At 38.1% G+C, this 10,843-nt stretch overlaps 1 protein-coding gene across 1 annotated transcript; it reads right to left on the bottom strand.

Moving 5' to 3' along the window:
* Window positions 1–5,576: 5,576 nt before the first annotated feature.
* On the bottom strand, window positions 5,577–9,969 carry LOC139943403 (uncharacterized). Its single transcript, XM_071940215.1, has 5 exons — window positions 9,625–9,969; window positions 8,117–8,825; window positions 7,290–7,577; window positions 6,498–6,539; window positions 5,577–5,722 (listed from the first exon to the last, which is right to left on the bottom strand). Exons 1-5 carry the CDS (start codon window positions 9,967–9,969, stop codon window positions 5,577–5,579), a joined length of 1,530 nt encoding a protein of 509 aa, XP_071796316.1.
* Window positions 9,970–10,843: the final 874 nt, after the last annotated feature.

The raw sequence follows: 10,843 nt of genomic DNA, 5'->3' as shown, positions 1-10,843 counted from the left end.
AAGTATTTTTTAAGAAAGAGGTAATTTCTCACTAAAATAATAAAATACTTCTAGCTAGAAGTCTTTTATTCCTATCTGAAAGCACACAAACGTTTTTACTTCATCATTTTCTCGCAACTTTGATGACTGATTGAGCCCAAATTTTCACAGACTTGTTATTTTATGGTTGTGATTCGATACACCAAGTGAGAACAATGGTCTTTGACAATTACCAAACGTGTACCTTCCCTAACAAAGTTATCGATTTAAAATATATTTCAGAAAAAATGATGCTTATTATTGTCCATACTGATTATTCTTCTCTTCAATTAACCATTGTGTAATGAATTTTACAGTCTCAATATTTTCTTCCGAATTATGGCAGCTATTCAAATTTACTGTGGCTAGTTATTATGTGGAGTCGTTAGAATTGCTACTAAATGTAGAATGTTTAATTTGTTCGTTAAAGACAGTGGACACTATTGGTAATTGTCAAAGACTAGCCTTCACAGTTGGTGTATCTCACCATATGCATAAAATAACTAACCTGTGAAAATTGAGCTCAATCGGTCATCTAAGTTGCGAGATAATAATGATAGAAAAAAACACCCTTGTCACATAGCTGTGTGCGTTTAGATGGTTGATTTCGAGACCTCAAGTTCTAAATCTGAGGTCTCGAAATCAAATTTGTGAAAAATTTCTTACTTCTCGAAAACTATGGCACTTCAGAGGGAGCCGTTTTTCACAATGTTTTATACTATCAATCTCTCCCCATTACTTGTTACCAAAAAAGGTTTAATGCTAATCATTATTTTGAGTAACTACCAATAGTGTCCCCCTTTAAAAGAAACAAATAATCGTTGGCCATTTTAAGGCTGGAAAGAGCACCGTTTTAGCACAAGAAGAAGACACTTAAGTAATTGACGAAGACCAGTCTTCTCATTCCCAACATGTATGCATAAAATAACAAACTGTGACAAATTGAAGTTAAACGGTCGTCGAAGTTGCGAGACAATAATGAAAGAAAAAACACCTTTGTCAAACGAAGTTGTGTGCTTTCAGATTCTTGATTTCGAAACCTCAAATTCTAAATCTGAGGTCTCGAAATCAAGTTCGTGGAAAATTACTCCTTTCGCGAAAACTAGGTTACTACAGAAGGAGCCGTTTCCCACCATGTTTTATACGCACGTTTTTATGCTAACAATTATTTTGAGTAATTACCAATAGGGGCCTAGTGTCCACTGCATTTAAGGCTGCCAAGAGACACTGGTTTAGCACTTAGTCATTGTTCCTGTTTTTATTAGCATTAAACACGATTCGTGCACTGTTGTCCTTCAATGTTGATCTTGTGAGCTTTCCAAGTGGCAATTTTTGTATATTACTACTAACATGTTGTAGTGTTTTTCCAATAGGAATTTGTTTTCTCATAAATCGATTTAAAAAAATAGAATTGTCAAAAATGTGTTTTTCAAACGGAAATTTAATTATTTTCTGAATTTATTAAACAAAAGGCATCCTGAAAAAACCTAGGGAAATTGTAAAGGGGTTGCAAATAACAACAGAAAACCATATGCACCCGGAAAGAAGGTAACTTGTTATTATTTATTTATGGTGCGCCACCAATATAAAACAAATTGTGCAAAGATTACAGTTCTAACTCACACCTAAAAACATTTCGAAATGATATTAACATTTTGGTTAAATTTTAACCATACTCCTATAATTATGTGATAGCACTGCATACTCAGTACTTACCGGAGTTCTGTGAAAAAAAAAAAAAAAAAAAAAAAAAAAATTACAGGCATAATTACTCGGGTGGCATTCAAACCCACGACCCTAATAATTAATCCATCAAACATCTGACTTGGTCAAACATTCGCAATTGGGCTTACATGACAGCTAGAAAGATCCGAACATTGCATAATGACACTCTAGCGCTTGGTCACACCGCTCATCTCTATAACACAAGACATCATCAGTTGGTCAATCACCAACACTCACACGCGGACTAGGTAATCATGCTCAGCCTAGACGTTGAAGAAGACAAAGCCCATCTTACAATGTGAGTAGAACAACCCTTCATTAAACTTGAAATTTATCATGTCTTTCTGTAAGGTAAAATGAAGCATCAAAGAACCTAGGTAGGCACAGAGTTCATAAACACGCTCTTAGATAGCCGTGCTGGCCCACATTGGGTTCCAATCCCTGTAGTATATTACGTTACGCTTTCCTTTACAAAGTACTGGTTATGTGAAATGGCGCGTGACGTTGGGTAGGCTCCAATTTCTCTTTTGACAATGCTATTGTCGAGTATTACCTGAAGTTGCGCATGGTGTGCATAAAGCATTCTTAGAAGAAACTATCAATGGGTGCGTTCGAAAAGCTCCCCCAGGTCGACCCCGGTACGTGTGATTAACTTTGACGTCATTTCAGGGGCTTACCCGAGTGCCCTGCTTGTGGAACGGTTCACTTGCGGCTACTGGCCCGAGGTGTATGACGTCACCACAAGATGGTGAGTGATAGTTCAATTAGCTCTTGTCAGGGGCTCACCCGAGTGAGCACCGCGGGGTAGACCCAGGGAAGCTAATCGAACGCGCCCAAAATAGTAAACTTGCAGGTACAACCATGTGTAAATCTCTTTTGAGTGAGTTTTGGCTCCTGGCGACAAGCACAGTACACTGTTTTAATTCAGTTGACACGATTGGTAATTCCAACAACAACAAAATGGCATAAAACAATACAAACCGTTTTCGAGAAAGAAGTAGTTTTCCACGAGTTTGATTTCAAGACCTCAAGTTTAGAGTTGAGTTTTCGAAATCAAGAATCTGAAAGCACACAACTTCGTGTGCCAAGGTTTTTCTTTTCTTTCATAGTTATCTCGCAACTTTGACGACCGTTAGAGCTCAAATTTTCACAGGTTAGTCATGTTGTGCATATGTTGAGATACACCAAGTGAGAAGACTTGTCTTTGTCGAATTACCAATAGTGTCCACTGTTTTTAAAACTCTGAGACCACACCTGCTTTTCTCAAAGCCAATTGTCCCACAAACGACACTCGCACATAGTTGTTCCCGCAAGTTTACTAAATTATTATTGTTTATAGTTTATTTCTGCTTATTGTTGAGTTTTGTCACAATGTTGTGGTCTACGCTCTCCGTTAAGTCTAACGACTGTGTCACATAGGCAATTTACATGCAACCAGTTCCAGGCAATCTCCAATACAAAAACCTCGAATACTTTTTACAAAAGATGCAAGTTGGAAAAAAGTTGGGCATGATAGACATAACAGTGATCATAGATTGCCATTGTTTTTTCTGTAGAATGTTGAACAGTTGGTCTAAATTCGTATTGCGTAACACCAAAAGTAGTATGTTTAACCTTTTGTTTATTTTGTAACTGGTAATCATCAAATCAAAGTATTTAATGAATCAACAAATGAATACCGCGATGTTCATTGTTAAAGGTTATCATTCAAACAAATAGGTGAATAAATAAATTCATGAAAAACCATAATAAATAATTTTATATACACAAGTAATGTATAACAAAATAAATAAATAAATAGATATAATGTAAACACAAGTTATTAATTTCATATTTTGTTGAATACACTCAAGCCACAAAAACAAAATTTAAGATGGACAGTACTAAACAACTAAGTTCGGATGTATTTAAGGGTACTTGCTGATTTGATCTTTGAAAAATCACGGGTATTAATTGCAAAAAAGGTCTACGAAAATTTCTCAAAATAATATAGTATACCAAGGATGTGGTGTACAAACCAACATTTGCGTTGACAACCATGCCATGTCTCAAACCAAAGACGAAAACGTTGAAAATTGGCGACCATTGCTTGTTATTCCTGTATTGTATTTTTAATGACAATTTGCCCAAAGACATTGTCTGAAGGTGTGCATCAAAGCAACATTTCCCTTAGTTAATGCCCATGTTTGCCCAAGTGCACTAGAACGAAAAGTCTCCCATAACTACATGCAAGTCTCGTGGGTATTCGAATAGGGTCCGATAAAATGTGAGATTTGGTAAATAGTGTTGTACATTAGTATCCGCTTGTTTTACTTGAAACGTAGATTTATTATAATAACAACATCGAAGTCGTATAGAGCGCACATTTCTACCAAACAAGTTATAAACAAACTTTCAGATAAGATAGGTTATTGTAGTGATGAATTGTGAGACCCAATAATAATAATAGCAACCTATGAAGGTGTTACGGCGCATACAGCAGCCCGAGCCAGTGCAATGGGTTCGATAAGTGCAATGGGTTCTTTTACATGCGTTACACAACACGTTGGACCAACGGCTTTACGTCCCATCCGAAGTACGAAGCAGTATGGTTTGGTGTCTAGTCATAATTACACCTAAGGGTCCAGGCTCTGTACAAGCCTAGGCTTTTTCCTGGTGCACTCCTCTTATCACCCTTTGTTCTTTTGTCTTATATGTTTTATGATTATTTATTGTGATATTTGGAAATAATAAACAAACAAACAAACAAACACCATGCAAGTCTCGTGGGTATTCGGATAGGTAAAGTGTGATATTGTAAACAGTGTTGTTGTAACCACATTATTGACTAGAAACATAGATTTATACAACAGTGGCCCGATGTCGCATGCAACTATGTCCTCTGTGCAATACTAGGCGGAGGACATTATTGCATATGCAATAATTTCCACCGGACGGTTTTGCATATGCAATCGGTCCGCCCGCACGCTGCTGCATACGGTTATGGTGTCCGCCCGGACACATTTGCATATGCAGTTGTGTCCGCCCCGTGCAAAACCGTCCTTGCAGTAAATTAAACGCCCTTGGTCGACGGAACACATTCGCCTTTTTTATTACAGGCTTAGTGCATGTCATGAATGACATTGGAAATGTTCGGCCGTTGTGTATTCGCTGCAATCATAAAACACGTGAATATTCCTGCTGCTTATATTATGTCCGTAGGTTCAGTGCATGCACGCTAGCTTACACGCGCACATACATGTACAGTCATGTTCATGTCCGCCGGACGGTTTTTGCATAGCCCGGACACGATTGCATATGCAAAAGTGTCTGGAGCGGACAGTATTTCAAGGCGGACACAATTGCATCTGACACCGGCACTAAACTAATTTGGTTATCATCCGCCCCAAGCGTAAATTAACCATTGAGATTTACCAAACCTAACTGAGTTCAATTCATTACCGTACACACTGACACGATACAAAAATATGAAGCTTAAAATCATACAGGAAATAGTTTAAATAGCACAATCACGTGTAATGAACATTCAGCGTCCTGTCTCGCAGATAATTTGTTATTTCTCACGTGTGATGAATATTCAGTGTTCTTGTCTTGCAGATCATTGTATATTTCCCACGTGTAATGAATATTCAGTGTCCTGTATTGCAGATCACTGGATATTTATCACGTGTAGTGAATATTCAGTGTTCTATCTTGCAGATCATTGGATATTTATCACGTGTGATGAATATTCAGCGTTCTACCTTGCAGATCATTGGATATTTCCCACGTGTGATGAATATTCAGCGTTCTACCTTGCAGATCATTGGATATTTCCCACGTGTGATGAATATTCAGCGTTCTATCTTGCAGATCATTGGATATATCTCTTGATCCAAAGCACATTGATCACTGTAATCGGCACCACAATGCCCACTTGTATGGTTGCTTCGGTGACCAGTGTAAACAATAGAGCTACTATCAGCCCAAATCGCAAAACCTGCACAATTCATAAAAAACAAATCGAAAATCGTATTAAACAACAAATTTAAAGGGCTATGTAACTTTTGTAGGAAAAAAAAACACAATGTCAACAGATTTACACCAAACTTACAAAGTTTGAAGATAATGATAGTAGAAAGCTTCCCTAAAAATATTACGTGCTGAGGTGCTGTAGTTTTTATGAAATGAGTAAAACAATGTCATGAAAATAATTTTTGTCTCATGAGACGACAATTATTTCAATCATTTACAAACGTATTTTCATGACATTGTTTTTACTAATTTCTCAAAAACTACAGCACCTCAGTAAGTAATATTTGAAGGTAAGCTTTCCACTATAATTATCTTCAAACCCTGTGAGTTTAATGTAAATCTATGGACATAATCTTTTATTAGATAGATCGGGGGAAAATAAGGTGTGTTTTTTTTACCCATAATATAGACCGATTTTTTTTTTAGTTCTGTATACTCCAGCACTTTCCTAGGCTCTGTGAAAACAAATCACAGAAAAATTACTGGGTGGGATTCGAGTTGTGATGATCGCATTTTGTTTAAACGTTGCATTAATACTAACGATTCCTGGACAGGACATGTTTTGTGGTTTTAGGAAGAGAGACACTGCTTACTAGACTTGACTCAAGTCGCCAGAAAACCATTAGGACCACATGTTGACGTTGAACGCGCAATGCTATACGGGTTGTTTGCTAGTTGGCACGATATGCTCAGGGATCTCTCATACAAGAAAAGGACTTGATTCACGTCTAACCACTTACCAGCTGCATTGTTATCACGAAACCCAACTGTAACGCCATCCCCTGCAATACAAATTATAACAATTTAAACTTGTACAAAATAGTTAACATTTTGCTGATGTGGTGATCATCTATAATAATACCGATTGTATACTCTCTTTATGTAAAATAAAAAGTGACAATTTCACTCTCTTGTCCAAGTGGTGTCAGCTTTGCTCTTTTGAGAGTGAAAATCAATCTGTGGCACTCTTTGAATGAAATCGGAATGAACTTCACTCAAAATTTAGTTTAAAGCACCAGCCTTCAAAGAGTTGTCCGCCATGGCTCTTTGCAAGAGTGGTATGGCGGTCAAAACGAATGTTTTTCACTCTTTTACTTGAAGAGAGTATAATCTTGGCGTTTACTGTTTTATATATATTTGTGTACATTGTTGCACACACGCGTAGTTAATCATAGGAAACTAATTTTTCAGCAAGATAATTCTTCATTCATCAGCCGCAATGTTTCGTTACATGATTGCGAGAGAACAATGTAAGAAAAAACACCATTGTCGCAAAAGTTCTGTGCTTTTAGATGCCTTGAATTCGAGACTGAAGGTCTCGAATTCAATTCAATTATGATTGGTGAGAAATTAATTCCATCGCAAAAAAAATATCTCAGAGGGAGCAGTTTCTCACCATGTTCTAAACTATCAACAGCTCTCCATCGCTTGTTACCAAGTAAGTTTATATGCTGACATTTTTTTTTAGTAATTACCAATAGTGTCCAGTGCCTTAGGGCTTGTATGGTATGTGTAAACCTACATACACTTACCAAAGAACAAGTAAGCCGATGTATTGAGTGCCCCAGTGTGAGCTGTACATCCAACTATGTCTCCAGTCAATGGAGATTGACCAATCACCAACGTGGATTGACTTACACACGTAGAAACATTCACTGATAGGATCGTGTAGCCATCTCCTGAAGTGTCTAAATTCTCCCAACTATCGGTTTGTTTGTGATACAGACTCCACGTAATAGTCGGCCCGGGCAAGTTGCTGGCCGTGCATTCGTACTCAACATCACTCTTCATAACTAGACTGCTGAGAGTCAATGCCCAATCTAAATTAAAGAAACAAAGTTGCTGTGTTACATAAACTGACACACCTGTAGAAGTTTGAGATCGATCGGCCATCTGGGTCACGAGAGAATAGTGAAAACCGATTACCTGACACTGTTTTACTCATTTCTCAAGAACTACAGCACCTTATCAAGTAATATTTTAAGGTACGTTTTCTACTACCATTATCTTCATATTGTGAAAGTTTAATGTAAATTTGTGGACACAGTGTGTTGTGTTACAAAAAGTACCCAACTCCTTTTAGTAAAAGACACCATGATTGCTTCGTAAAGTGTGGGAGGTAGTGCTTTCTGCTTTACCAGCCAGGCTTCTGACGGATGATACCTTCACCCGTATATGGACTGTACGAAGGGTAACCCTGTATCAGCCCCTGGTGAAGGTGGCAACGACCCCTTAAAAATGGTTGTTATGTAGCCAAAATCTTTGGGCCTCTTGTGTCAGGCGACTTCCATAGATTTACAAAAGGGGAAAAAAAAACATAAGACAAAAAAAAACATACCTACAGAACAAAGAAACTTACCCGGGGAACTGCAGGTGTGAATGCCGGTGATCTGTTCCTGGGTGAGCGATCCATTATACACAGCCAAATCACTGTATGCAGCTGACCCACTCAACGTACTGATATCACGTGATCCGCACGTATTGGACATGCCTAAGAATAACTTCGTACACCCATCTTGAGGTATACCGGAGTTTATTGTTTCATCTCCACTTACTGGGACACTGTTAATATAAAGCATCAGTTCAGTGTCATTTGAAGTGATCCGATCGATCGTTATTACCAGATGAAACCAGTCATTTAATGGTATCTTTGGTTTGGGAATTTTTTTTAAAATTCCTGCCTGTTCGGTCCGTAGGCTGATAACGAACTCTCTTGATGTACGTTTATATAAGAACGCAATACCTCTTGCCAAACTCGTTTGTCCCCCAGAGCTGATGTAGTAACGGCTGGCAGTAAAGCCCGATGACGTATCTATCTTGAGCCATAAAGACCACGTCATAGATTCACAGAGACCCGGGTCAGAGACACAGGTGTCTTTAAAGTCACCAAGATCTAGGTATGAACCTGACTGAGCATACACTGCGCATGCGTGATCAGCTACGTCAGGAGAGGGAACCATCTTGACGAGACTGTGGTTACCAATGATTTCGTACTCGGTGGTGTTAGGTGCAACTGCACTGCATGGCTTCTCGTTGGCAAATCCCCCTAGTTGTTTGTGAAGAATCAGCTCAGCGCTGGTCTCCAAACCTAGTTTAAGGAAAGTGAAACAAGGAAATTAATGCAAAATACAAAAAGCACTCTAATGTTTTGCTCATTCAAACCAAGAGCTTGATTTTTTTTCAGGAGTATGACAAGAATATTTTACTGTTTTTATGTTTTTTGCGGAGGAAATTATTTGTTCAAACTGTAAACGACTCTTCACTTTAAAAAACATTTTTTTTTTTTTTTTTTTTTTTTTTTTTTACAGTAGAATCATTAGTAATGGAGATAACACACATGACCCCGGGTCAACCCTGAAAATGTCCCATCATCAAAAACAAGCTCTGAAAGGGGCTCTGCTTTAATGGACTACTTGTGATTAAAGACACTAGACACTATTGGTAATTGTCAAAGACCAGTCTTCTCACTTGGTGTATCTCAACACATGAATAAATAACAAACCTGTGAAAAATTGAGATCATTTGGTCATCGAAGTTGGTCAGCGAATTAATAATGATAGAAAAAACAGCTTTGTCACACGAAGTTGTCTGCTTTCAGATGCTTGATTTTGAGACAAAAAAATCAAATTCTGAGGTCTCGAATCAAAATTCGTGGAAAATTACTTATTTCTCGAAAACTACATTAATTCAGAGGGAGCCGTTTCTCACAGTGTTTTATACCATCAACCTCTCCCCATTACTCTATACCAAGTAAGGTGTTATGCCAATAATTATTTTGAGTAGTTAGCAATAGTGTCCATTGCCTTTAAAGAGAAATGCAAGCGGGAACTACAGTAATATGGATTGCTATTTTTAAAAGGGTACAACCTTTAAAAATGAACAGTTCTTACCAGCATCGCTGATTGTGTTCTTTAACCAGATGTAATGTCCGAATGTACTGAGCGGAGACTTCAACACAGCATCAATATACGTCATGATGAAGTTGAGTTCCCCAAGGGTCGATACTGTGGCCAGTTCAGCAACATGTCCAGTGTGGCTGAACTGCTTACAGAACATCTCAGCTTCATCGTAGGAGAGGTTCTGAGGGAAATATCGGTAGCAATAGTTCCCATTCTCCATCCATTGGAATGGGCATGGTGAACATGTAGCCTGGCTTATACCACTAATGGCTGATGCAACTACCGCTGCTAAGCAGAACTGAATACAGCACATGTTGATAGTTAGATCAAAACTTTAACATTTAAGAGTCACTATTTTTTTTTACTTAGTGTTGTTTTTTAATTCTATACAGCAGCCCTAAGTTCCTTGGTCACGTACTGTGAACGACAGATGATGATGAACCCGTCAAAATGCTCAATACACACCGACCTCTGTGAAAAGAAGACCAGGGCCCAATTTCACAGAGCTGTTAAGCACAAACAAATTTGCTTAGCATGAAATAATCATCCATGATAAAAACATGATTACCAACCAAATTTCCACGTGATTTTTAGGATAAGCAAACTAGCTGAATGCCAGTAACAAGCAATAAGCAACAAGTGGAAATTTTGTTGGTAATCTTGTTTTTAATTAAGGGAAGACATTTCACGCTGAGTGAACTTTTGTGCTTAGCAGCTCTATGAAATTGGGCACAGGAAGGCAATGGGCGTCATTCAGTTCAACACCTGCTTGGGGATGATGAAGACATGCTACGACCTAGCCAATGCACAACATTTGCCCAAGATCGTCGTAACTGAAAGAAGCTTATAGTCGCCTACTTTACAGCAGAATGCTGATGATAATGATAAACCCGCTATCTGCCTACCACCGCATAATTACACACCAGATCAAAAATCAATACACGGACTTTGTGAAGGCAGGTCAGGGTGAGTACAACTTGTCTAGAATGCAAAGTGTTTCAGAATAAAAGATTGATTCCAATTAAGTTCAAGGGGAATCTGTGATTAATATTGAACCAACCATGCAGAGTCGATATTAAGCGAGGATGTTATAAACAAATCACTATCACAAGGTCGTCATTTCTTTTGAGAGGGATGGTTTTTACTGACGGTGCCATCAAGCTATTGAGATTTTCTTTAATTGTCTA

The sequence above is a fragment of the Asterias amurensis genome, chromosome 10, assembly GCF_032118995.1.
Source record: "Asterias amurensis chromosome 10, ASM3211899v1".
In the NCBI taxonomy this organism is placed as follows: domain Eukaryota; kingdom Metazoa; phylum Echinodermata; class Asteroidea; order Forcipulatida; family Asteriidae; genus Asterias; species Asterias amurensis.
The sequence above is the reverse complement of the archived record's forward strand: the minus strand, read 5'-3'. Positions and strand labels throughout refer to the sequence as shown.

Bases quoted from the DNA above. Each gene is read 5' to 3' on its own strand.
- LOC139943403 (XM_071940215.1), bottom strand. From the start codon at position 9,969: ATGTGCTGTATTCAGTTCTGCTTAGCAGCGGTAGTTGCATCAGCCATT. The intron at 8,826-9,624 runs GTTGTACCCTTT...ACCAGCGCTGAG, and splicing joins AGAACTGTTCATTTTTAAAG to CTGATTCTTCACAAACAACT. The intron at 5,723-6,497 runs GTAAGTGGTTAG...TGAATTGTGCAG, and splicing joins TCGTGATAACAATGCAGCTG to GTTTTGCGATTTGGGCTGAT.